The 27,790-nt window shown below is 43.7% G+C and overlaps 1 protein-coding gene across 2 annotated transcripts in view; it reads right to left on the bottom strand.

Annotated features, from left to right (window-relative positions):
- Positions 1 to 21,530: 21,530 nt before the first annotated feature.
- HS2ST1 (heparan sulfate 2-O-sulfotransferase 1) overlaps positions 21,531 to 27,790 on the bottom strand; it is a 167,289-nt gene continuing 161,029 nt past the window's right edge. The window contains exons 5-7 of one of the 2 annotated variants that reach the window (XM_080658359.1): positions 25,562 to 25,659; positions 23,616 to 23,773; positions 21,531 to 22,660 (exon numbers count right to left, since the gene is read on the bottom strand). In XM_080658359.1, the coding sequence (XP_080514485.1) occupies positions 22,431 to 22,660; positions 23,616 to 23,773; positions 25,562 to 25,659 (486 nt within the window). In that variant the 3' untranslated portion in view covers positions 21,531 to 22,430. The remainder of the gene's footprint in view (positions 22,661 to 23,615; positions 23,774 to 25,561; positions 25,660 to 27,790) is intronic. The other variant, XM_080658360.1, reaches the window with a different exon arrangement.

Below are 27,790 nucleotides of genomic sequence, written 5' to 3'. Positions count from 1 at the left end.
TCTCATCATCGATGTCTCTGTCTCTGTCTCTGTCTCTCTCTCTCTCTCTCTCTCTCTCTCTCTCTCTCCTTTTCCCTTCCTCTTTGAAATCAATAAAAAATATATTTTTAAAAAACAATATAGGGGATATACAATTATTGGGGGGAGGAGTTGCCGCCTAAAAAATTCTTGCTCCTATAGTGGGGAATCTCTGAGATGTGGTTTTGATAATTCCACATGTTGGTGGCTGACAGTAGGGACAAACTGGCCACTCCAAAATGCACAGAAATTGGCATGCTCTGTCCCTAAAGGAAGAAGCTGGATTTGTTTTGGGGACAGAAACTTTCTTCCTTTGGAGGTGGGGGGGGTCCCTTAGTGGCTCTCTATGCGGTGTCAGTCACTTGCCTCCTCTGGTCCTGACCTGGTGAAGTGCTCCACATGGGAAGGATGTAGTCATACTGGGATGTCAGGAGCAGAAAGTCTTCATTGGTTAATAATTCTGGGATGTCCACTTAATAGGAACCTTCTTAAGAGAGAGTTTTATAGTAAACTAGAGGCCCGGTGCATGAAATTCGTACACTCAGGGAGGGTCCCTTCAGCCTGGCCTGCTCCTTCTTGCAGTCCAGAAGCCCTCAGGGGATGTCCGACTGATGGCTTAGGCCCTCTCCTTCAGTTGGACATCCTTAGCACTACTGTGGAGGTGGGAGAGGCTCCCGCCACCGGCACTGCACTCACCAGCTGTGAGCCCAGCTTCTGGCTGAGCGGCACTCCCCCTGTGGGAGTGCAATGACCACCAGGGGGTAGCTCCTGCATTGAGTGTCTGCCCCCTGGTGGTCAGTGCACATCATAGCAACCAGTCATTCTGCCATCGGGCCAAAATCAGCTCTCTGACATCCCCCTGAGGGGTCCAGGATTGCAAGAGGGTGAAGGACCCCACCAGTGCATGATCAGGGCCGGGGAGGGACATGGGAGGTTAGCCAGCCGGGGAGGGACCATGGGAGGGCTCCAGGGCATGTCCAGCCCATCTCACTCAGTCCCATTTGGCTGGACCCCAGCAGCAAGCTAACCTACCAGTCGGAGTGTCTGCCCCCTGGTGGTCAGTGCATGTCATAGTGAGCGGTTGAGTGGCTTTAGCATATCATTAGCATATTACGTTTTGATTGGTTGAATGGACGACTGGATGACTGGACACTTGGCATATTAGGCTTTTGTTATATAGGATAAGAGGGGAAAAATGGTTTGATTGGGCCTGAACTTGGAAAATGAAACTCAAAACTGAAATTAAGCTTTTAAAATCTATTTAACACAATTTACGTTATTACAAATATGCATTAATTTTTAGACTGAACAAAGAAATGAATCATTTATTTTAGAAAAAAAATTTCAAAATATTTGTATAATAGCATTGCTAGTACATCCTTTTATGCTTACAGCCAATCATATGAAGAGACATTTCTGTAATCGCATGTAGGAGCTTTGTGAATGTTCCCAAAGGCTTATCATAATTGTTTTTTCTTTGTTTATTTGATTTTTTGTTAATCCTCGCCTGAGAATATTTTTTCCCATTGATTTTTAATGGAAGGGAGGTAGGGAGGAGGGAGAGGGAGAGAGAAAGGGAAACATCTATCTTCCCACACTCAGGCTGGGGATCCAGCCTGCAACCCAGGTACATGCCCTTGACCAGAATTGAACCTGAGACCCTTCATTCCATGGGCCGATGCTCTAACCAATGAGCAAAACTGGCCAGGGTCATAATTGTTTTTTATATACACTTTTCTCTTTGAAGTGCCTCTGGGCTTACTATCTCTGACGATTTTTTAATTTTCCCATTGTTAACTGGCACACCTTCACCACACCCCTATTTTTAACACCTTGCTGGTTTGAGCAATTCTACTCCATTCTCCTCAACACCATGAAATCCACCTTGGTTTTTTTTTTTTTTGCAAGTGTTCGAACCTGACTTTGAAATAGATTTGCATAGTTACCTTTGTCCTGTCAGGTGTTTATAGTACTCCACGGTGATCCAGAGGGATTCGAGGCATGGGCGGGAGAAGGGCGAGATGAGGGATGTTGATGAGCAAATATTTTTGTGTAATCCTAACTTCCCCTTCCCTACATAACCTTGTGACTATAGAGACTCCAAAGGTGAGTGTTTGGGTAACCTCTATAATTGTGCTTATTAAAACCGGGGGAAGGAGCAGTGTATCTCTACAGGCGGGATTGTCGTTTTGTGTTCTGTTTTGTTTTGTTTAACTCTTCCCTTTCCTCGCTGCTTCCTCTGCTGGCCTTGTTGAGGAGGACATCCGGCAACTGCAGCCTCTGGTCAAGGCCTTGAATTTGCGGTTCAGGATAATTCCCGGAAGTTTGCACGAGATCCTGGGCAGTTCACCAGATATGAAGTTGAACAATGACTGGAGGCCAGAGCTCTGGGTAGAAAGACTGGTCACTCACCTGGGTGTCCAGGGAGCCAGAACTAAAAGCTGGGGGATGACAATAGCATTAACATAGCCAGTCTTTAACAATCAAAGATGAAGACGGGCATCAGAAAGTCCTTTTGCCTGGTCCTCCCCCACTTCTCGTTGTAGCCGGCCCTGGGGGCCAGTGTTCCCTTGCACCCCTGTGACATCTCAGGTCAACAGGAGCTTATCCTCTCAGGCGAGATAATTGCGTCTTCTGGTCACTTCTAATCATAGGAACGGACCCAGTTCAGGAAGCAACATGTCCAGCTCCAGGTAACAATCGAAAATGCCAGCTCACGGCGCCCATCCTGCAGCGTGGGCCTGCTTCAGGCAGGAGGTTCCAGAGGTAAAGGTGGGAAGCAGGAGATGAGGGGTGAGCTCAGCGTTTCTATTTCTCGTTCCCATATTCCTGCTTCTCATGGAGTCGGTCACTGGCCACGGGCTCTTTGAGAGTGAGAGGGGCTGAGTGGAGGAGGGCCCAGGGCTGCCCTGGATGCATGTGGTTGCCTCTGATCTTGGTGGAGGGAGATCCTGTCATTTCTTTTGTTGGTTGTTGTTAATCCTCACCCAAGAATATTTTTTCCATTGGTTTTTAGAGAGAGTGGAAGGGAGGGGGAGAGACAGAGAGAAATATCGGTGTGAAAGAGACACATCGATTGGTTGCCTCCTGTACACACCCTGATTGAGCCTGCAACCAAGGCACGTGCCCTTGACCAGAATCAAATCTGGGACCCTTCAGTCTGAGGGTCAAAACTCTATCCACTGAGCCAAACTGGCTAGGGCCGACTCTTGTCATTTCCTGTCTAATTACACCAGAACAATAGATACCGACTAGGACTGACAGGGGCAAACCCAACCTGGAGACACCCTATTTACAGCTGACTTGGCCTGGGCGATCCCCCTGCCTGGGTTCTCTCATCTGCTAACCAGGTGATGCGTCCTCGTCCACCGAGTGGCTCACATTCATCCCCTCCTGCCTCAGGAAGTCTGAGATCACTCCTGCACCCTCATAGGGTCTCTCTGGGGCCCCACTGCCCCTCCAGAAATCCTCTTAGGCCTGGAAGACACTCCTGGCCACCCTCTCATGGGACCCCTCAGGTTGTCAGGAACTCTGCTGGGGGTGGGGTGCTGTTAGGGATGGAGGGAGGAGCACAGAACACAAAACATTGCTTTTGTTGTTATTATTTTTATATTTTTATAGAGAGAGGAAAGGAGAGGAAGAGAAACATCAATGTGAGAGAGAAACGTTATCAGCTGCCTCCTGCACGTCCCCCACCAGGGATGGAGCCTGCAACCCAGACACATTCCCTGACCAGGAATCGAATCAGCAACCCCTGGTGCATGGGACGATGCCTCACCAACTGAGCCATCCCAGCCAGGGCACAAAACATTTCTTTTGAAAGAAATTTTCTTCCCAATCTCTTCCACTCTTTTGGCCTCTGAACCTTCTGATGGTCAGCGAGTCATTGGGAACCAGTTCTGAGCCACATCCTGCTTTGGTGGCCAGCATCTCACCATGAAAAATGGAAGAATTGGCACTCATCATCTTAAGGAGTTCAGTTGAAACTACAACTGAAAGGGTCCCCTTCACCATCCCTAATAAAAATAATAATTGTAGCTGCCCTCCCTCCTGTTATTATAAACAGTGACAATCCTGAGGACTCATAGGATCATCTAATGTAGTCCTTACAATAACCCCATGAGGTAGGTACTACTGTCATCCATACTGTAGAGATGAAGAGGCCGGAGTGCGGAGAAGGAAGTCTGCCACAAATCACACAGTTGGTAAAGGATCAGAGGTCCACACTTTTATCTCTCTCACCAGAGAGGATTGGGGAATCCAGAACCTTGACTATCAAGAGACTCGACTCATGATAACCATTGGGGCCAATCAATTGCACCCTCTATCGCAAAGGTTTAGGGCCAGTTGAGGGATGAAACCATTGGCTCTATTGCTGGAAAAAGCTGGGTTGAAGAATGCAGCTGCACTTACAACCAGGTAAGTCTTTCAGCTCTTTCTCCTCTGAGTTGAACTTCCTTCCCCACCCTACCTGCCCCAAACCCAGCGGTCAGAGGTCAGAGGCCCACTGTAAGAGCAGAGCCCAAGGGCACCTGCCGGAGCCAGAGGCAGGCACAGAGGCAGGAAAGTGCAGCCGCCTCAGGAGTCGGGCAGATTTCAAAGACAGCATGTGCTCCGGTTCCCTTGCCATAGAAATAGGGTCCAGGCTGTGGCCGTCAGGCCAGCCGGCTCACCACCTGCGCTGGGAGAGGAGAAAGGGAGGGGCCGAGACAGGAGACGGTTAGTGTGCTGGACCAGGGCTCTGCTTGGAAGAAAGATGCTGAAGTCAGAGGAGGGGCCTAAAGACAGAACTGTGGGGAAGGGAGCAACTTGGAACTCTTCATATATGTGCCCGTGGCTTTGAGAGGCTGGCCTGCAAACGGGAAGTTAACAGAGAGAGAGGAAATTCCAGGTTTTTCCCCGCTTATGTGGCACACAGGATGGTTCCAAGGCCACCCCACGTGTTTCTACTTTGCCCTGCATCTTGCCTCTTGCCTTGACTGTGGTACCCGGCCTACGGGACTTGTAGCAGTTGAATGCGAGGTTGCATCCATGTTCACGAAAGCACCCAGAGATTTTACACGGGTCTCATTAGCACGGAATGTCCAGTGAAGCTACAGTAACCACCCTGTCCCCATCCCTCCTTACATTTCTACGGCTGCTGGAACAATTACCACAAACTTAGTGACTTATAACAACATAGATTTATTAAAGATTCTCCCGGTGAGAAGTCCAAAATGGATCTCTCTCGATTAAATAACGGTGTCGTCAGGGCTGTGTTCCTTTCTGATATCTGTTTTCTTACCTTTTTCAGCTTCCTGAGGCTGCCCATATTCCTTGGCTCACAGCCCCTTCCATCTTCAAAGCCAGCAATGGCCGGTAGTCTTTCTCACACCACACTGCCTGGTGCTAGTTTTTCTTCCTCTTCCATCTTTTAAGGACCCTGGGCCCACCTGGATAATCCAGGATAATTTCCCTTTCTAAGGTCAGCTGATTGGGAATTAATTAAACCTGCAATCTTAATGCTCCCTTGTCAAGGAACACAACATTCTCGGGTTCTAGGGATTAGGACGTGGATATCTTTGGGAGATCATGATTCTGATTAACACACTCCCCTCAACCCTGCCAAGTGGTGGCTGGCATATGTGCACCCACAGACAGGACACACCCCCCCCTACCTAAAAAGTCCCAAAGAGAACATTTACTCGAGGTGGTCACTTATACCGGGTGGTTTCTATGTCTGTTATACTGTATGTGGTCCCTCTTCTCAATAAGGCTCATTTTTACTTTCTCTGCCTTTGGGGATTCACAGCTTGCTGATTTTTAATCTTATATAAAGTTGGAAATGCTTTAACCCAATTAGGAACAGTGTGTTGCACTGAGATGCCATCTCAAGCCAGTTATTTATCTATTTCAGTCCGAGGCACTGAGCAGAGCCCTGTCTTGCCTGCCCCCTCCCGGGGGTGTGCTCCGAGCTTCGGCCCAACCTCCACAGCAGCATCTGTGCGGGCTCAGAGCTGCTGCCTCGCAGTGGAAGTGTTAACTGCATGATTAAAGATCATGAGAAGAAAGAAAGATTTTATATTTTAAAAACCCCACAGTTATCAATCTTTATTATAAAAAACATATATGCCTCCCCTTCTGCGGTAGACTGTTCCTGACTGGGTATATGTAAATCAAATTCTTTATAAATTGAGTCATATTTTAAATGCACTAGGGGAGCTGGCTATTTAAAGGGATCCTGCTGTGAATCTTTTTGTCAAGCCAAGAGGCTGTTTGTGATGCTAATTTTCACCCCTTAATTTGTCTGTTTTGTAGGTGCAGATTTTCATAAAATCCTCCAAACTCACAAACCAAAGCAAGGCACACCTGTCTCCTATTATTTCAAGGATATCTTTTTCAGAAGAGCTCAAAGAGCTGTCATGTGGATTATCTCATTTATCTTCCCAACATTCTTCCAAAAGAGTTTGGGGCAGTCATTATCCTCAAAGGAGGTGTAACTGTCTCCCAAACAGCCACTGCCTCGCAGGGGGCCCTAGGAAAGGAGGCGGTGCTCAGATGAGAGCGATTTATTTTCCAATTAACAAAGGCTCTGTCCTGGGAGCAGTGCTCTGGGAAGTTTTCTTTAAAGCCCAGAATATGCTTTTGTTTGTTTGTTTTTAGGCCATTCTTTGTCACTAGTGTACAGATAGAGAAAGCGAGAAACAGGTAAATTAAGTGCTTACTATGTTTTTAAATGTTTACTGAAGGTCACAAGAGGTTTGGGAGTTGGGCGGGGTAAGTGCCAAGACAGCTGACTCGGGCCTTGACCCGGAGCTTGCCCCCTAGTGGAGGTGACAGGTATTGACAACACCTGGAATGCAACCTTAGGAAACATGGATACCTTCAGCTCACTCCCACAAATTTCTTCTCCCAAGCTTATAAATATGACCTCATTCAATTCTCCCAACACTGTAAAGTGGACTTTGGTTTTACTTTTTGTAGCACAAGGAAATTGAAAAGATTAGTGATTTCCCAAAAGTCACATGGCAGGTGAATGAGGAGCTAGGGCTTAATTCCAAGCCTGTCTCATTCCACAAGCATGTGCTTCATATGTCGAAATTATTGAACATAGGCATGAGGAATGGGCTTTGTGGGTGTAGTGGCAGGAACAATGGATTCTGACTCTCGGGATTAAAGAAACTGTCCCAGAGGGAGGCTGCCAGAACCAGGCCTTGAAAGATGAGAAGCATTTCTATTGAGAATTGGCAGAATAAAATGGGCAAAGGCATGAAAGTATATATGAATAGTCTGGTGTGCCCAGGTTCCTAGAGAACTATAGTAGTAAACAAGGCTAAAAGGGGACCGAGGGACATATCACAGAAGGTCTAAATGCTTCATTAAAGGAGTAGAAACTCCTTCCCACAGTGGTAGAAAGCCACTAAGACTTTTTAAAAAATACATATTTTTATTGATTTCAGAGAGGAAGGGAGAGGGAGAGGGAGAGATAGAGAAGCATCAATGATGAGAGAATCATTGATCAGCTGCCTCCTGCACACCCACACTGGGGATCCAGCCTGCAACCTAGGCATGTGCCCTGACCAGGAATTGAACCGTTGCTCCTGGTTCATAGGTTGATGCTCAACCACTGAGCCACGCCGTTGGGCACCACTGAGACTTTTTGAGGGAGGGAGCAAATTCTCTTGGGATGGGGAGACAATTCTGTCATTGGTGTGAAGAACGAGTTTGAGTCACAATATCAAATCTTGATATGTAAAGTAAGACAGTATTTTCTCCTCTAACAGAAAGAAAACAAAATTTTTTGTACACTGCCCAAACCCCTGGTGAGAAAGGGGGCAATCAGAACTGGAAGCTATGTTGCCTGACTCCAAGTGTAACCCTCTCTCCCTTTTATCAAATGAAACGGCTGGAGCCTTGAGTAAAAGGAAGGTCCTGGCCGAAGCCACCACTGGCTGGCCTCCCGGCCTGTGCCCACCACTGCCAGGCAGAGGAGTGAGTCTGTATTTCTCTTCACCATCTGATACCTTCCCGGGTGCTGAGGATGGGGATGTGTGGCCGAAGTTGAACTCTTGCCTTTTAAGCTGACAATCCTCTAAGCCTTAGAGTCTAAGGCATCTGTTGTAAGTCATTCTTGCTGTCTGTCCTAAGCCACAACAACAACTGGGCTCAGCGATGCCTCTGGGGGCATGACAGGCCAACATAATGACACTGAACTTCACCTCTTCTTCTAAGACTCCTTTATTAGACTCATGCCAATGGAGGAGTTCCAAGGTCTTTGAGCTACAGAACCAGAGAAAGGGAAGATGGTGACAGCTGGTGGGGTCTGAGGCAGGAAGAGAGCCTCAGGTGCCCTCTCTCATCCATACCTGCCCACCAAAGTTCATAAATCTTTAATATCCACCCTTCAAATAACTACACAAGGCCATGGAGGAGGAGGATTGAAAAAAGGTGTATATTTTCCCTCAGTTTCTATTTTTTGGCTTGCAGCATAATTCCTGCATTTGTTAAAGATCTGGGGATCCTGGAAGAAAGGAAATTTAACGACAAAAGCCATTATAATCCTATTGCTATTAGCAGTAGTGGGTTTGGCATGAGGCCTGGGCCACCCGGACTCCTGAGGCCTGACTAAATGGGAGTCTCAGTCTGACTCAGATGGGTCTGATCTGTCAGCCAGGGAGAGCTGGGAAACCTCCCTCCACACAAAGGGAATGTCGGGGGCCCGGTGCGGGGGGGGGGGGGAGGGATGAGTTGGTCTGGGGATGGGGAGAATGCAGAGCAGGTGCCACCTGTGAAGGGAGGTCTCTGGGGGCAGGAGGATGCTGGGCTCCCACAGGCAGAGGTTTTATCCCTTTGGCTTCAGGCCTTGGACATACTGCAGAAACTCAGCTTGGCCCTCCACCTGGGGGAGCCTGGGCTCGCTCATCCTGGTAGCTTTAAAGCCACTTTGCAGAAGGTCCCACAGTGCATGGAGGGAGAGCGTGTGGACAGTAAGCTACAGAGGGCAACGAGGGGAAGACAGGAAGGAGGGGCAGGGATACCGGGTGACATCTAGACTTTGCTGGGTTCTCACGCTCCATCTGGGCCACGTCTGCTCCACGCGGTGCCTGGGAGGAGACATAAGCTGCTCAGCACCTCCCACCGTCCCAGAGCAGGCTGGACCACCGCCTGCCATGGTGGCTGTGGTGCAAGGGCAAGGTTTGCACCTGGAGACCCCGCTAGAATCAAAGAGCCTTGGGAGAATTCGAAAGATACCGTGGCTGATCCTGGGGAAGATAAGGCCTGGGACTTGGCCTGCACCGACTCTCAGGCATATTGATAAACAGACCCAAGGCACCTACAGTGATTTTTCCAAACATGGAAGCTGGGGATCTGGTTACTCTTCAGACAGTAACAAACTACCGTTTATTGGTGTATCGACCTGAGAATGAAGTAAGAAATAAGAATAGGAGGAAGCACTAAAAAAAAATTTAAAGGCCTAAGCATGCCCCTCCCAACTTCCAACAGGAATCCTTCCCGATGGAGGGAGGCCCTGCGGAGTTACAGCCACAGCTGTAGCCCAGATGGATGAGTGCCACAGCTCAGGGTCTCACTTCTCCTGCTGCCAAGCTCTGTGTGAAAGAGGCTGAAATAGACATGTGGCAAGGCTTTCAAAACAAACCCTCTCCCCTGCCCATCACAGCTGTCAGAGCTTATGTCAGACAATGATTAGCAGCTGGAAATCTGCAGTCAGACATGGACCTGAATCCTGCCTTTGCCACTTTCCAGCTGTGACTGTGGGAAAGTGGACCTGTGCGAGCCTCATTTTCCTCATCTGTAAAACGGGGCTAATACTACCTTCCTGGGAGGTTAAGAGGATGAAATGAGATAACAAATGCAAAGCACTTAGCATACTAGTAGTGCCAGCGAATAGAACGTGCTCTATACATGGCAACAGTTTATCTCCTTCACAAACAATATGTTGAGAATGCACCGCACGCACTCAAAGGCTCCGGCTGCTCCTTCGTTATCTCCAGAGCCCGTGTCAGGGAGGCCTCGCCGTGCAGGAGGGGGTCAGTTCTGATTTCCCTGGAAGCCCCTGGAGCTATGGACTGAGCCTTGGTTTGTTTGGGCTCTTGCTTCAAGTCGAAAAAAAGATACAGATGGGATTCATGAGAAACAGGTGGGCACTGTTGTTTAAGCCACACAGCTGGAAGAGTCCACGTGACCACAGGCTATACATCTCAGCTGGGGCAGCCCTGCCAGGGAGGCGGCAGAGGATGTCCCAGCAGCTGCGGCATCTGGCAGTGCCTCCCCCCAGAGCTCCAGAGACTGCCCAGGCGGAGAGCAAGGAGCCCTCTCGGCATTAAATCCAGCGCAATAAGATATCAGGCGTGCCCACGGCACATGGGCCTGGAGAAGTTCTGGGTGAAATGTGCTCACTCTGGAGACATTTTGGACCCACAGCTGTGTTCCCGAATGTCCCTGCCATGGGCATCCCAGGAGCCATAGTGAGGTCCACCTCCAAGTCTTCTTGCCCAGGAAGCATTAGCAGGGGCAGAATTCACGCCTCCCTCGGAAGAGTACATCCAGAGACCTTTCCTTCGTACCGGCCTCGCCTCTTCCCCAAAGGTATTTCAGAGAGGAACTTACCAAGAACGGAAAATCTAAGAGACGACAGTAAGGAGCCCATGGTAGAAAACAGTGCTGGAGGCAGGCTCTCCTGGGTTCAGATCTGGGCTCACGATTTCGGTTGCGAAGCCCTAGATGGCTCACTTAACCTGGCTGAGCTTGTCACCTCTTCTGTACACTGGGGCTTCGGTCCGGTGGTTCTTGAAGGCTGTGTCAGAGCCACCTGGAGGGCTTAACAGAAGGCTGGCCCTACCTAGAGGCTGAGGCCTACGAACTGGCTTTTCAACCAGTTCCCGGGTGATACTGATGCTATTGGGCCAGTCAGGACTGCACTTTATTAACCATTCATTGCAACTGTTGGTCTAGCCCTTGTTCACTGGGAGAGGCAGGAACACGGCAGGCAGGGGGTTCGAGTTGGTGGACTAGGATTGCGAGGTCTGGGTTAGCCTACCTTCCTGTCAGCTTCCTCAACTGTAACATGAGGATAAGACATCACCTTCTGAGTGAGAATCGAATGAGATGGCAAGTGTGAAAGAGCCTTGAAAAGTACAGCATTCTATACAATTGTAAAGGATTGAACCTGAGGATTATTCTAAGGGGTTAAAGTTCATAGTACATGGAGAGGTCTGTAGTGGAGTGCCTGGCACATAATGGGGCTCGATAAATATCCTATATAATAAAGAGCTAATATGCTAATTAGACCGAATAGTAGAACAACCATCCGGACGACCTTCCAGATGAAGCCAGGGCTGCGAGGGGCTGCGAGGGACAAGCCCCTTGCATGAATTTTGTGCATCGGGCCTCTAGTTAACTTATATTAAGAAACACCCCCAAACTAAAAATAGCCATTGACTCCATGCCAGAGATTTCTGTCTCTGTCATACATTAGAACAAAAAATGGTAATAAAGTTACAATGCATGAAACTTATATTCCCGTGGTGGGTGGCGGGGACCTCCTTCTTGGCTTCTGCTCCAATTCATTATTCAATCCTTTTACCACGGAGCCCGGCCGCCCAGTGTGGAGCCAACTGTGGATCTTGATAAGAGGAAAGGCTGGGCTCTGTTTGCACTTTGCTCTTGGCAGTCCTCAGGCCTCCGGGATAACTTTCCTACAAAACGAACAGTGTTGGCTCCCAGAGAGGCCAATCTAATTCCATCTTGTCCACTCGGAAGATCCGTATCAAACACTACAGACTGTCTGACGGCAGGAAGAGGCATCTGATTCCATCGGGGTTTGGATCCGTGTTTAAATGATCAAGGAGGGAGCTTTAGCATGGTAGGCATAGAGGCAAAATATAACTGGCCCACTTCTTAAACATTGTTCTTATCTAAGGCTTTATTTCAAGAGCCCTCATATGAGATGAAGACAAGAGAGGACAAGAGTGAGAAAGAGCAAGAAAAGGAAGCCTAAAGCCAGTCCATCCCCTCCTTTATAAACACAGGAATGAACCAACCTTCTGCGTCTTCACTGTTGATGAGCATGAGCATCTGATCAGATAACCACGCTATGCCAAGGGAGCTGATTACCAATCCTGTGGAGAATGTAAATTCTTTTTAAAGGGAAAAACAAAACAAAACAAAACAAAACACCTATCTGGTTACTCGTGGTTGAATAGAACATCACTTATTTCCAGACGGGCATCTTCAGAGAGGTGCTGCCCACTCCACACGCAATCACTGCTACCCGGGAAAGGTGGACTTATGCCAGTCAGTTTTGGGAGATGCTGAAAACATCAGTTTCTAACACATAAGACTAAAGCCTTTCTACATTGTTTTTTACCTCATGACCTGACATGTTATTAAGCCCCGTGAGCTATGGACTGAGCCTTGGTTTGGGCTCGTGCTTCAAGGAAAAAAAAAATACAGATATAATTCATGAGTAACAGGTGGGCACTGTTGTTTAAGCCACACGGCTGGAAGAGAACGGGGGCTCCCAGAATCAGGAAAATGGTATTGGCACAAGCACTTTAATAAATCTCCAGGGCTGCTACATGAAATACCCAGATTTAGGTCAAATTGGTTGACATGTGTGAAAGAAAACCAAAGTTTAGAAGCCTGGGGACTTGGGGACTGTAGGTATACCCTTGGCCAGATTTTAACACAGAATTAGATGCAAATTAGAGCTTTGATTTGGTCCTTTCAGAAGGCACAATCTTTTTTTTTTTAATCACAAACTAGGTGTCTAAGTGTCAGAGCTTCTTTGATGTCAAGTTTCCGCCAAGGGCCCGAGGGACTGACTACTGGGGCTTCTGGCCCTGAGATCCATCTGCTTCTCCCCAACTTTATCCCAACTTCCCTTGAGAACCACAGTGGCCTCCTCCTCAGAGGTTTGCCGATTCCCGTGTTCAGTCTGAGTCCATTCTCCCCGCTGCTGCAATTATCTTTGAAAAACTCAGAGACCACCTCATCCTCTGCTTACAACCCCACCACACACAAATTAAAATACAAACTACTTAGCTTAGGATTCAAGACGGAAAAATCTCCGTGGGGAGCACATAATCCTCAGGAGGACACAACCCTGAGATTCCTCTGCTCTAATGAAGGGATAATCCATGCATATTTATCTTTAACTTTTATGGGTTGGGCCCACACATATAATACTGGTTCTACATGGATTTCAAACAATTTATAATGAATTCCGAGAACACAACTCATTTGTAAAATTGGGACTGTGTGTAAAGCTTCGGGTTTCAATGACTTTGGAATTGAAATAGCATTAAAAATGACATCTGATGTCAACAGCACCTCTCCGAGAAAACCTTATCATTTAACCTCTGAACCCAATCAGGTGTCTAGAGAAGTGAGAGGACACTCACTTGTCATGGGATTAAGCCTAGGAGACAGATGGTTATGGAGGTTTACATTCTAGAGCAAATGAATGGGTCCTAGGTTCCTAGAACATGATTACAAGGCGAGGTTGGTGCTTATTTTAATGTTAAAACTAAGAGATTAAGTGAATTAAAAGGTCCCAGGGTGCTTATGGTTATTACTCCTTACAACAAAAGAGGTGGTTTATCAGTAAGGTGGGGCTTTTTGAACAATGGTTTGTATTTCTTCATCTCTTATCAACCAAGAGAGGCCATGCCTCCTGTTCATCTTTCATGTTCCTCATGCCTGACACATGTCCATGGATTACTGAGTGGATATACACGTCCACACAGTATGCCCAAATAGTTAATTCCTCACCTTTTTCTTTCATATTTATCATAGGGGGTATAGTATTTCATTAGTACTTCAAGAACAGACACTAAGTACTAAAGTAAGCTCAAATATACTGCTTATCTCAATCCTCAAACTAACTGTTGATATTTGTGTTATTCCCATTTTACAGATGAGGAAACAGAAACTTAGGAAGGTTAATTTGCTCGAAATCAGAAAGCTATAGCACTCCAGAGCCCATATTCTAACTGCCATATAAAGGGCCTCTTCCTTTACAGCCTCTCCTAGATCTCTCTATGCCTTGCAATTAGGTCTTTCAAAAGTGACTTTCAGTGGTCTAGCTGTGAGAACCTCTGGAGTAATAGTACATAGTGAAGAACTGTAGGGGAAAGGAGGCAGCACTAAATCACATGGGAATATGAGAGAGTAAAATGTCTGAGATCTCAATTTTTAAGGTAAAAAGCAAGGATATCAAGTTTTTCCAAAAAGAGGGTTGTGATGATCTGGTTTTGATAAATACATGGCCAAAAGGTGAGAAGAAAAGAATAACAATCAGCCAACTCTTAGGGATTATCTTTTATTTTTTTAAATATGTTTGTATTAATTTTTAGAGAGAGAGGAAGAGAGAGGGATAGAAACATCGTTAAGAGAGAAACATCATTGATTAGCTGCCCCCACCAGACTCCCTCAGGGGTCAAACCTGTGACCTCTTGGTTCTTGAGTTCACTCAACCACAGAGCCCACCGACCAGGCTCTTAGGGATTATCTTTTCATGAATCCCACAGTCACTGTTTTCAAACCAAATCTAGTCAAGGGACTTTATTCTCTCATAGAATGAAATAGGTGAAAGGCAAAGACAAAAACAAATCCCTCCTACATTTTTCCTGTTGTTTACCTTCCTCACTGATGTTAAGTGCTATATATCTAATCTAGAAGTCCATTATACCTTAAACAGCTCCTTGAAATTTTCTTATCTATTTAGTCTCATGCTATAAGAATATAACAAACCGAAAAGAGAATAGTGACTTTATAAAAAATTTTTCTTGTTTGCTTAACTGGTTATTCCTGGAATAGAAAGGGGGAAAGTGTGCATTTTGAAGTAAATTTTATTGTAAACTAGAGGCCCAGTGCACGACATCGTGCACTAGGGGGGAAGAGGTCCCTCAGCCCAGCCTACACCCTCTTGCAGTCTGGGACCCCCTCAGGGGATGTCCGCCTGCTGGCTTAGGCCCGCTCCCTGCGCAGGGTCCTTAGCACTGCCGCGGAGGCAGGAGAAGCTCCTGCCACCGACACTGTGTTCGCCAGCCATGAGCCGAACTTCTGACTGAGTGTGCTCCCCCAGTGGATGCGCACTGACCTCCAGCGGGCAGCTCCTGCGTTGAGCGTCTGCCCCCTAGTGGTCAGTGAGCATCATAGTGACTGACTGTTCTGTCGTTCAGTCGGTTTGCATATTAGCCTTTTATTATATAGGATGCTGCTTTGTTGTTTTGTTGCAAGGAGCCACACTTGTGCTCTGCGGTGACAAATGTGGGATGAGATGTAATGAAGACAAGGCAAGGTAACGGTGGGGGGAATTCCTCCAGAGAAAAATGAGTGGACAGTGACCTGAAATTTGCATTTTTCCATTATTACTGGAAGAAAATTCAGGTATTTCAACTGCTGCTTAAAAAAAAAAAAAAAAAAAAAAAAAAAAAAAAAAAAAAAAGCTGGTGCCCCATCAGTGTGGCTCAGTGGGTTAGAGCATCGTCCTGTGGGTTAGAGCATCTCAGGTTTGATTCCAGGCCAGGGCACATAACCTGGGTTGCAGGTTTGATTCGTGTCCCTGGTCAGGGAGTGTGAGGGAGGCAACCGATTGATGTTTATCTCTCACACCAATGTCTCTCTCTCTCTCTCTCTCTCTCTCTCTCTCTCTCTCTCTCTCTTTCCTCCTCCCTCCCTCCCTCCCTCCCATCCTCCCTCCCTCTCTCCTCTCCTACTTCCTTCCACTCTCTCTGAAATCAATGGGGAAAAATGTCCTTGGATGAGAATTAAAAAGAAAAGTTGATGATAATAGTACAGTAAAAATGTGCGGGTTTAGGCAACAATCACTGTAAACTAACTTTATTTTTCAGATAGTCTAAGAACCTGGAATTCTAACATGATCAACTAACTTAAAACTCTTTTCTTTTTTAATCCTCACCCTAGATATGTTTTTATTTATTTGAGAGGGAGGAATGGGAGAAACATCGACTGTTTGCCTCCCATATGCACCCCAATGGGGGGATCAAAGCCACAACCTAGGTATGTGCCCTGACTGGGAATTGAACCCACCACCTTCAAATGTCGTCTTTTCCTACCAAGTATGGATAGTTGCCTTTCTGGTAAAAGAATGCAAATCATTTTACTCCAGGTTTCCTGAGTTTTACACGTGCACCACTTGGCAGCCCATGCTGCTATATTACAGCTACTTCTGGAGTAAGCAAGTCCTGGCTCCTTTAGAACAATCACCAGCACCTCCACCCCATTTCGCTTAGGAAATCTGTAGGTGGAAACAACAGCAGGTATCAGAACCAAGAACGTCTAAGCTACAGACACATAAGTAAGGAGGCATCAGATAACAGGTTGCCAGTAAAAAAGTAAAATCCAGTGGCATTCACAAATATTTATAAAAACATCTTGTATAAGATGAAACACCAGTACTTCGCAGGGTCTGAAGGACAGGTCAGCTTCCTAACGCTATTCCAACATAGCATTCAAAAGCTATCCGTTATTAAGTCTGCCTGGGCCAGCGGTCTGCATCTATTGCACCCAACATTTCCAGCAATCCTGCTCTCTCCAATTACAAGTCACAGTAGGTCTATTTAATCTCAAATTCATGTACTCTGTTCTGCCTCTCTGGCTACAGACCAAATTCTCTGTTTAGAAAACTTATCACTGAACTGGTATTTAATTCAACCCAATCTATATATATATAAGCCCAGCAACCGGAACAGCAGAACGACCAGAACAACCATTTGCTATGATGTGCACTGCAGCAGCCAACCAGCCTGATCCAGGCCCTGATTACCCCCCCATTGGCCCCCAACACCCCAATCAGGGGCGGGGCTGGCTGCCAACCACCCACAGCCCCTCCCCCTGCTGGCCCAGCCCAATGGGCCCCCATCAGGGCGGGCCAGCAGGACTCCTCCCATGCATGAATTCGTGCACCAGGCCTCTAGTCTACGCTAATAAAAGAATAAGATGCAAATTGACTGTACCTTCGTGCTGCCCACCAGCCAATCATTAGTGAGTATGCAAATTAACCCAACAAAGATGGTGGGTTAATTTGCATACCCAGACACCCGAGCTGCTGGGGGTGGGGCGGGACACTTGCGTCATCGCCATGGCGATGACACAGGCCTTCAACACTGCCCCAGCCGCTCCAGGCCTCTGGGCAGCGTGGGAAGGCGGAAAGGTGGCTCCAGGCCAAAGCGAAAAGGCCGCTCTGGCGGGAGAGAAGATGGTGCCGGCATCCAGGGAAAGGAAGGCCCATTCTTGCACAAACCTTCGTGCATCAGGCCTCTAGTATCATATAAAAAGAATCAATTACTTGCTCAAACAATGAGCCTATAGCTGGGAATTGGGAATCTACGTAATTGAGAGTTTCTCCTTTAAGGGTGAAAAAACGTTATCATGAGAAATGTATATTCTCAAAGAAACATTATGGACAATGTCCAAAACTATGCAATAGAAATCAGACTTTTTTCTTTCAAATTTCCTTTTTATTCTACGTTGTTAGCCCTTTCCTTACTTTCTTTTTTCTTCTAAGTGAGTGTATATCCCCAGTCTACCTTGTAAATTTCCTACCTGGAACTTCAATACCGGTGATGAAGTACAAAGCAAGCAGCAGCACAGGCATACCCCTCTGGGTAAAAGACTGTCAAACACAATGCCAATGCCTCTCTGGTGGCAGTGATCTCTGAGAATGAGGCTGATGACACTGACCCACTTGGAAAAGGTCCACCAGCATCCAGGCTACCGAGGACAATATTAAAACAGGACACCAAAACGCTTTCCCCTTCCCGCCGAGTGTTTATTTTATAGCTTTTGCGTCAGGTAATCAACTGAAACACTTCAACAACAGAAAGCTGGCAGAATGTTAAGGAAAAGGAGTGATTATCTCTCCAGCAGATGTGACAAAATGGTTTCACGTTGGAAGCAGTATTGCATAAATGAATCAACTGAATGGGGGAAGGAGGAAGGCAGGGGGAGAGAGCAGAGAAAGCAAGGAGTGAGCATCTTCCAACATGGATTGTGAGGGAGGAAAGGCACTATTCAGCTGTCTGCGTATTTATAAACTAAAAATCAAAATACACAATCCCTGTTTCTCAAAATTACATTCGACACTGCTTTAGAGATGCTCACAGACCTCTCAATAGAAAACTACAGAAGCTTCTGTGAAATCAGACAGACAGCACCTGTGTCTAAATCACAGGCTTACCCAGTGGTGTGTTTCAAAGAGAGCATTGCCATGGGGCCCTTTTATAAATAGTACTGCAAAGGTCACAAAGCTGCATGAACTTAAATTATAGGATAAATCTGACTAACTGAGCACCCACTTCAATCTCTCAAATTCCCACTCCAGGAAATCAGAAAGCAAGCTCCACTCCAGAGGCGCTGAATTGGCAGTGCAGCTGAAACAGGGTGGCCTTCCCCTCCGAAGGCTGCCTGAGCAGCAGCTTAGCTGGCAGCAGACAGCAACTCTGCACAGGGTAAGTGGATGCAAAATTTAACACAACGGCCCCGCTTCCTCTCAAACTAAATAGCTATAATTTATGAAGAGGCAAGTTTTCAAATCGTAAATTAGAAGCACCACCTGCACCTCTCTTAAAGACAAACTTCCTAAAAGGTTACAGTACCGGGTGCTTCTCAGAATTAAGGATTCGAGGACCATAGATGTGTGTTTGACAATGATCCCTGGGAAAACCCAAATACCAGGGTTTACACAGATGCTCTCTTTGTAGAATCTAAATATAAATTAAAATACCAGCTATGCATTTGGGAACCAGCCTTTAGTTCAATTCTCTAGTGCTTTTAGAATTTTTATTTCATTTTATTAGAAAAAGAGAGAATCATTGTCTACAAACTATTTTCTTTCTAACTATGCAAATACAATGAGCAAATCATCTGCAATATCAAAATACTGTTTGTAAATCACTGATGGCACTAACAATTTTAGGAATTTTCAATAGGACATATATAGAGAAAGAACAACAGTAGATTTCAAATTGTAGACATTAACTGAGTTTTAAGAATAGAAAATAAAATTTAAACTTTAAAAGTCAGTAAGTTCAAGTTCTCCAATTTTCAAAAATTTAAACCCAATCATCAGGAATTCAGAAGTACCCAATATGTTCAAAGATGCACAAATGAGTATGGATGATAGAAAAGTAAAGTAATCCCCATGCAATATCTTAAGTGTTGCTATCGGATATATTTAAGTGATACTTTACAGATTAAAGCTGGGTAAAATAAAAATATATCCTCTCCATTACATTAAAACAGTCACAATAATTTATCAACAGTTGCCATTTCACAGCATTTAGAAAACAGGAGTTGATACAAGTTGAACAAAAAGGTACTTTTTCCTCTTTTGGGAAACAAACATATATAGATAGATATATATACACACACATAACATTATCTTTTAAAATTCAAACTGGTTGATTTGCTTTTGCATTGTTAAAAAAAATTTTCCCTATGATCAAAATACTGAAAAAGCACAAAGGCTAAAAAAAGAAAACCACATTTGCCATTTTAAAAAAATACATTATTGTCTCAGTGGTTCTATATATTTGCTATAAAGTTAAGTATTATAAGGACTCTGCGCTTATCAGACTCCTGGGGCTATACTGGACCAGATGGAATTAAATCTGACCCCTTCTCGGTCTCCAGGAAAGATAACCCTAACCCACCCTAAAAGATGACAGAATAAGCCCCTATGCTGAATGTTAAACTGGGGAGGAAAACATGCCCACCTGGAAGCAATCGAAGTCATAAAAGTTTATGCATCTGTGGGAGAGGCTGCCTGAATCAGAAAGCTATTCTTTGGATATAAGTGAGGAGCTTTTCAAAGTATATAAATTCTTTTAGGCCACTAGAGTACAGATTCAAAAATGATTTCTCCATAAATAACGACCTATTTTGGGGGTTGGTAAACTACAACCCCTGGGCATGTCACCTGTTTTTATAATAATGTTTTATTGGAAAATAGCCATCTCATTTGTTTATGTATTGTCTATGGGTGCTTTTGTGCTAACTGGCAGAGTTGAGTAGTTGTGACAGAGACCACATGGCCTGCAAAACCTCAAAAATTTACTCTCTGGACCTTTATAGAGAAAGCTTACTGACTCCCTGACCTAGTGCACTACCTGCAACTCTGGTCAAATGAAGAGTTAACGCACATCAGGGAGCTCGCAGCATGTGCTCCAAGAATGACCGACACACTGGGGCTCCTTAGCAGGTAAATGTCAAACACCCCACCTGGAAATGGTGCTTTCCTTTGGGGCAAGGAAATAATTTGTATATATTTTTAACAAATATCTGTAAACATTAATACACACAAAAATAAAGAAAGCCAAATAAGAAACGTATGCCTGTCAATGTTCTCTTAATATTTTCCTATTACTGGGGGGAAAGGGTATGAAAATGATCCTGTTAACTTCCCCTTCTTTAAATTTGTTAGTAAATGTTTTTTGATAAGTAGTGCTCGCTCCTGGCCTCCCATGTAATTAATAACCTTGAAAGCAACCTGCCTACAATCCTTACATAGTTTGTTGAGGCCTTGTTTGGGAATATTTATTTAAACTATACATAGTAAAGATTATTCTTTTAGAAAAATGTTTCTAAATTTCTTTATCTCTGTCACTCTAAGAAGGTGAAGAAGGTAAAGAACGCCCAGGAAAATGAAACTCTGCAAAATATACCTTAAAAACTAGAGGTATAAAATAGCTACCACTTCTGAATGATAATGTAAAATAAGAACAGAAAAACTCTTCTGAACTTGAAGAACAAATTTTCCCTGCCCGGAGTCAACTACTGAAGACTTTTTCAAACAGGGCACCTCCTGAACTCAAGCAGCTGCTCATGAATTATTAAGAATGCACAGGTGTTTCATATTTCAATAGTTGGAACAGTGGAGATAAAACACTGAGAAGATATTTATCAAACACAAACTTATATCAAGATTAATTTTTTTTCAACCAGCTTGTAAGTGGACTTTCCCTTTCTTTTTTAAAAATGAACAGTATGAAACTATATGTTAAAGATGTTTCCATAATACCTTACATTTATATAGCACTTTTACAATTTCAAAGTGCTTTCACATGCCATCTCATTTAATCCTCACAACACCCCTGCGAGGTAGGTACAGCAGGTATTACGACTCTCATTTCGAGATGAGGACATTGAGGCAAAGAGAGGTTAAGTGACTCACCCAAGATCACACAGCTGAAAAGTGGCAGAGCCAGGACCAGAAATCAAGTTTTCTGACTCCTTGTCCAGGACTCTTTCACTTATAACTACTGCCCCCAACTCTGAACAATGTACTGTGTATCAAAATTGAAAGGTTATTAGGGTTAATTTCAGTGATACCTTAAAGTTAAATGAGAAATATAAGAACAGTAGGTCTGATGGTTTTACTTGACAAAATAAAATTGGTGCAAAACCACTTTTGTCTAATTACTTTTAACCTTTTGGTCCAAATACATAAAATATGCAATATTTACAGCATTTTCCTTTTTTTTTTTGTAAATGCAATGCTTTAAAACACATTATAAAGCACCGTAGTAAAAATAGTTTACAAGTAAAAGTACAGAAGTAGGAAAACCCTACCCATACCACAGCTCACTAAATGGAGTTATAATATGGAGTCACCAGTACCTGTTGATAGCTTTACAGATAACCCAGAGAAACAAATACTAAACTTACTTTTTTTATATATTAATTAATGTGTGGAAGCCTTAACTAAAATTTCAACGTTCTCTGCAGTGTCTCCCCAACCTTAGATACTGGAGAGACAGGAATGAGAAACACGGCTTTGACTCTCTTTACAGTATTAGTAATAGTTTGAATTGGTTTTTAACACTAATGACTATTATTTTTTAAGGGAAATGAACATGACCTACATAAATATGGGCAATTCCAACTATAGCAGAGACACTTCCCAGCCAACAGGATCAAGCATTCCAACACGTTTCATGAGACGTGACTCACAGGAACGAAGCGCACACTGCCCACATCAGCAACGCTGCTCAGTGCAGTCGCGTAACCAACCCATCAGGTGAAGGCAGAGGAGCAAATGGACGGGTCTTCATTCATGGTTAGTTGGATGAAAAGCTTTATCAAAAAACAGAGTATCAGAATTTTTTCTAAAATTGTATTTAGCCTTTTGATTAGAACTGCTAAGTGTTTAAGTGATACATAGATTTTTCCCAGGCAGGAGGTTATAACTCCCACCAAAATTTAACTAGGGGAAAAAAAAAAAAAGGCTTAAACTTCTTCAACCACTGACATACCAGCTAGCATCTACTTCCCTTGATCTTTTTGTTTGTTTCCTAACTCGGCTCAATATGAACTGTGGACCTGAGAACAAAGGTGAAGACACGGTCAAAGTTTTAGTTGAAAAATCAAATAGTCACACCTTGTACTCAGTTTGATTTAGGGTAAATCTTTTCATAGAAAAAGTTTTGTGTGAGGATGTAGAGGTCTCCATCTTTTTCTCGGACAGCGTGGGCTCTGATGAATTGGAACTGCTCTAGTGCAAATTCATAGAACTCATTCTCCATTTTCCAAATGTCAGACTGCTGTAGTTTTGCAATGGTTTGTTTAGTGGGGAGTTTCTTCTCTGTGGTTTTCCTAAGATGAGATTTCTTTCCTACTTATAAAGGAAAAAAAGAAAAGGTAAATAATTCTGAGAACACACAAAAGATCAATGCCTCTTCGTTTGAAGAGATGGTTTAAGTTAACAGGGCAGGACAGGCAACAACTGTTTTGTATTATTATCACCGGTGCAAAAGCCAGTGCCCTCATCCTACTGAAACTGATTTATTCCTTTTAATGTAAATCCTTAGCCGGTAAAAGACTTAATGAGCTGTCACACAGTAAAAGCAAGGACTGTCCATCACAGAAGGCTGTCACAATATATGCCGCACTCTCAAGTGCTAGGACTAGTTCAATTTTGAAAAGAGGGTAAAATACCTATTTCAACTTTAATACTAATTTCTCATTACCGTTACCCCATAGAATTATTTGTTAGAAACTAGGACATAGGTATATCTTAGAAAAAGATGTCCTCTGACTATATCTTATCAGAGAATGGCAAAATAACAACGAACAAAGACACAAAACCACCCAAGGGAGACTGGACAGTCACTTTCAGACGGGAACTACTGCCGAGGCTGCTGAAGCACCTCTCAGGAGGGCTGTAACAGTCACAGCAGATGATGATCATCATGAAAGTGACCGCCCTCAACTGTCCTGCCTCTACTCTAAAGGGCATTAGTAGGTCTGAGGGTGGAACACAGGCATAATGTTTGGTATCGGATTATAAAATATTACACATTTCTGAGATTGCTTCTGTAGTTTGTATCTTTCCACTATTCCTACAATGCCTTCTAATGATCACCTAATAGATGTTCATTCATTCCAAAAATATTTACTGGACACCATCTGTGTGCCAGGAATTGTTTTGTATTGAAAATATTGAGGAGAAACAGGTAATTTACCTTGAGTACAGACAAGTTCCTTAAGAAACTTCAAATCACACAGATTTCTCAATTTGCAAACGAAGAGAGTTAAGGACAGCTTTAGAAAGAAACCCATCATTTATATACCTGTACGGTAGAGGTCTGTAGCACCCCTGAAGAACCTGGGCAAAGCTGCTTCCAATAACATGATAAAATCTTCAAGCTCTTCAGTAACTCCCACCAGAAAGTATTCATTAATTAGGTTATACTTGGCTTGATCCATAGCCCACCTGCTTCCCACATTCCTAAAACCGATAAAAGAAATTAAGAACCTGGTTGTTCAATCTGCTAAGTATATTTGATGCCTTTGCCACTGTATATTATAGACAAAATAGATAAACACATGTCCATCCAAAGCCTTAGCACTTTTATTAATGTCCTTTAAGAGGCACACGTTTTTAATTTTCTTTGCCTCTATCCCCAGTTTCTGCTCAACTATGCAGTGAGAACTCAGACTTTACAGTAAGTTTAATATTATCAAAATTTAGTTTGAAGGCAGCTAAAAAGAATGTATACACAACACATATATTTCTCTTATTTGATTTAGTGTGCACTTAATTTTTTAAAATTAAAGTAACTTTGTTCATTTTAAAAGCTGCCTAGTAAGGTCTAAGCACTCTGTGTTTAGTGTTTATCTTAATTTAATTTGCGAGCATAGGTTTTTCCATCATTTCTGAGGAACAGAAGTAAGATAAGAAATGGTCTGCCAGGAACCTTTTATTTTTCACATCGTCAGCTAATGGCTCTTAATAGGGTTGGCTCTAAGTAAACTATACTTTTCAGCTGGTGACTTTACCTCTCTAACTTTGTCTTCTCAGCCATTAAAAAGTTGTGGTGAGGTGTAGGGAAGAATAAATGAGTTAATTGAGCTTATTAAGTATGTTTTACAGATTCATAGAACTGGGAGGTCCTATGAATTTGTAAAACATACTTAAGAAGCTCAATTAAAATCTCCTCGATAACTCCCAACAGAGCAATACTCTTTATTGTTTGAAGGTGGAGGTTGACAAACTTTCTATAAAAGGCCAGAGAAGAAATACCTTGGGTTGTGCAGGCCATATGGTCTTGGTTCACAGTTACTTAATTCTGCTCTTGCAGCATGAAAACAACCATAGACAGTAAGTAAACAAATGAATGTGGCTGTGTTCCAATAAAACTTTCTAAAAACAGGTGATGAGTCAAATTTGGTCTTCAAGTTGCAATTTACCGATCCCCTGTTCTACAAAAATGATTAAAAACTAAGACATTCTTCCTATGCCTTCAATTCTGATTAAGCTATTATTATACTTTGATATAATCTATTGTGTAGGACTTTTAATTTCACAGTAACCAAATAATATATTTCAAACAATGAAGAAAAGAACAGAAGGTGTTCCTTGAACCTCATTGTGGTTTTAAGAAAGATACTTTCAATGTGTTCCTGTTTTTTCAACTTTTTCTATTAAAATTATTGATTAGATCAAATGAAGGCATACCATTATTTTTAAAAACTGAAAACTCAGCACATCCCGAGGAAATAAACTCTTTATAAAAGATAAAATATCTTTATTTCCCACCTCATGTTTATTGGCAGACTAAACCACAACCATAACTGTCTCTCCAAGTCAAAATCAGTTTAACAGTGAAACCAGGTGAATAATTTACCCAGTGGGACAAAAGTCCTACTTGATCTAACATGAATGGCCAAAAGAGTAAGCTTGGGGGGAAATGAGGTTTATGAAATGATCTCTGACCTCTAGTTAAGAGCTCTGCTGGAATACAGCAAAACATGTAACACTAAAAACAAACAAAACATTTTAAAAAAACAAACCAGCATCGGAGGAAACGGTGCAAGGATGTTTATACATGAAGAATCTTTCGAATGCACTTAAAGGTAATCACAAGATGAAGTATTACTTAATCACATGTTATTTTTAGTCTGGACTTTCATTAATTCCTTATACCTTAGCCTTGACTAACACATTCACATTGGTGAAATACTGATTATAGAGAAATGAGGAGGTTTAAAATGTAAGCTAGCATGATCTCCCTACCAGCATTCCGAGCTGTGGCCGCAGAAGAACGGGATTTGAAGCCAGAGCTTCTCTGGAGCACAGTCTGAGCCGCCCTCCGCTACACATTCATCAAACGTCTGGAACGAAGACACAGCAGCACATATGAGCCATAAACCCAAGTCAATGTGGGTTCCCATTCACTGAGATACTGAATTAAAGGGATAGGCAGGTTATGAACACATACCTGAGGTTGTTTCCACATAACTGAGGAAAGTTAAACATGGATTTTTCTCACGCCTCTGTCTATGCCAGTGTTTGTATGAGTTATGTTACTATATGAATGGAAAACACCCAGATAAAAAACTCTCCTTAAAAATAAGTACTGGTTTATGTTAAGTTTGTATATTTATACTTTCTAACCTCTTACTAAATGAAAACAAGGCTAAAGATACTATCATTTCTTTATAATCATTTATGAAATAATCATTTGAAAAGAACATAAAGTAGGGCTACACTTAAGTCTCTTCATTGTACAAAGCAGAAGTGACCTTAGATACTTACAACCTGCATACCCTCCTCTGCAAGTGCACCTGACTGAAGTAATTAAAAGGAAAAGAGACTCGCAGCTTACGTATCTAAAATTTCTCAATTCCAATTTTGTGAGTACTCGCTGTCTGTCACAGGCATTTTAACAGTAGCCTTTATCTATCTGAAATGCTATAATATTGAGATACCAGGGAATAAACTCGGGAGCTGTGGATGCTGCAATGAGACATCTACAAATACCACCCATTATTTCTGAAAGGAAGTAGATGGAGTAGAATGAGTCCTAGTCAGAGTCCAGGCTCCTGAGTTTCTAGATCCAGGTTTCTTTGTTTTATTTATTTATTTATTTTTTTAAATATATTTTATTGATTTTTTACAGAGAGGAAGGGAGAGGGATAGAGAGTTAGAAACATCGATGAGAGAGAAACATCGATCAGCTGCCTCCTGCACACCTCCCACTGGGGATGTGCCCGCAGCCAAGGTACATGCCCTCGACCGGAATCGAACCCGGGACCACTTCAGTCCGCAGGCCGACGCTCTATCCACTGAGCCAAACCGGTTTCGGCCAGGTTTCTTTGTTTTAGAAGCTTAGCATCTACTCTAACTCATTCACCTACCAAATGTTTTATTATCCTATATAATAAAAGGGTAATATACAAATTGACCGAATGGCAGAATGACCTGTCGCTATGACGCGCACTGACCACCAGGGTGCAGATGCTTAAAGCAGGAGCTGGCCCCCCCGCTCCACAGGGGGAGCACCGCTCAGCCAGAAGCCAGGCTCATGCCTGGCGAGCGCAGCGGTGGTGGGCAGGAGCCTCTCCCGCCTCCGCAGCAGCACTAAGGATGTCTGACTGCCACAGGGAGCAGGCCTAAGTTTTCAGTTGGACATATCCCGAGGGCTCCTGGACTGTGAGAGGGCACAGGCCAGGGTGAGGGAACCCCCGAGTGCACGAATTTCATGCACTGGGCCTCTAGTACAATATAAAAGCAGAAAAATATGCCCTGCGAGTTTGGCTCAGTGGATAGAGGGTCAGCCTGTGGACTGAAGGTCCTGAGTTCGATTCTGGTCAGGGGCACATGCCTGGGGTTGGGGGCTCCATCCCCCGTAGGGGGCGTGCAGGAGGCAGCCAATCAATGATTTTCATCATTGATGTTTCTATCTCTCTCTCCCTCTCCCTTCCTCTCTGAAATCAATAAAAATATATTCAGAAAATAAAAAATAAAAAAACTAGAAAAAATAAGTATAAAAATATTTTGAGGCCATTTAGATTATTCGTTTAGAAATTTAACTCCTCTAATTGAAGGTTAAAATAAACAAAATTTGATGCTTGATGGTAATGGCAATTATATGTACATTGCACCCTCTTCTGCAAATGCTTTTGCTTCTTACTTTATATAGAAAACTGAAACTAAGTGTGAGCTCCCTCAATTTCCTGCTTAGATAAAAGTTTATCTGCATCTGTAGCCCCCTACTGCCCTCAGCGTGAAAGAGACTTTTGCTTTTCCTTTCTTTGAACACCATTCTCACCCCCTTCTGAGACCCTTGCTCCATCAATTTCTCTCCAGTTCTTTGTATTATCACCCCTTGCTGACTTCAGATATATTAATATGCCAAGTGTCTGTCATCTTAAAGAAACATTTCCTGATTTTTTTTGTTTCTTTCAAAGCCAAACTTCTATTTCAAGAGTAGTCCTTCCTCGGGGTCAGTCCTAACTTACC

This window comes from Plecotus auritus (genome assembly GCF_963455305.1).
Source record: "Plecotus auritus genome assembly, chromosome: 2".
In the NCBI taxonomy this organism is placed as follows: domain Eukaryota; kingdom Metazoa; phylum Chordata; class Mammalia; order Chiroptera; family Vespertilionidae; genus Plecotus; species Plecotus auritus.
The sequence above is the reverse complement of the archived record's forward strand: the minus strand, read 5'-3'. Positions and strand labels throughout refer to the sequence as shown.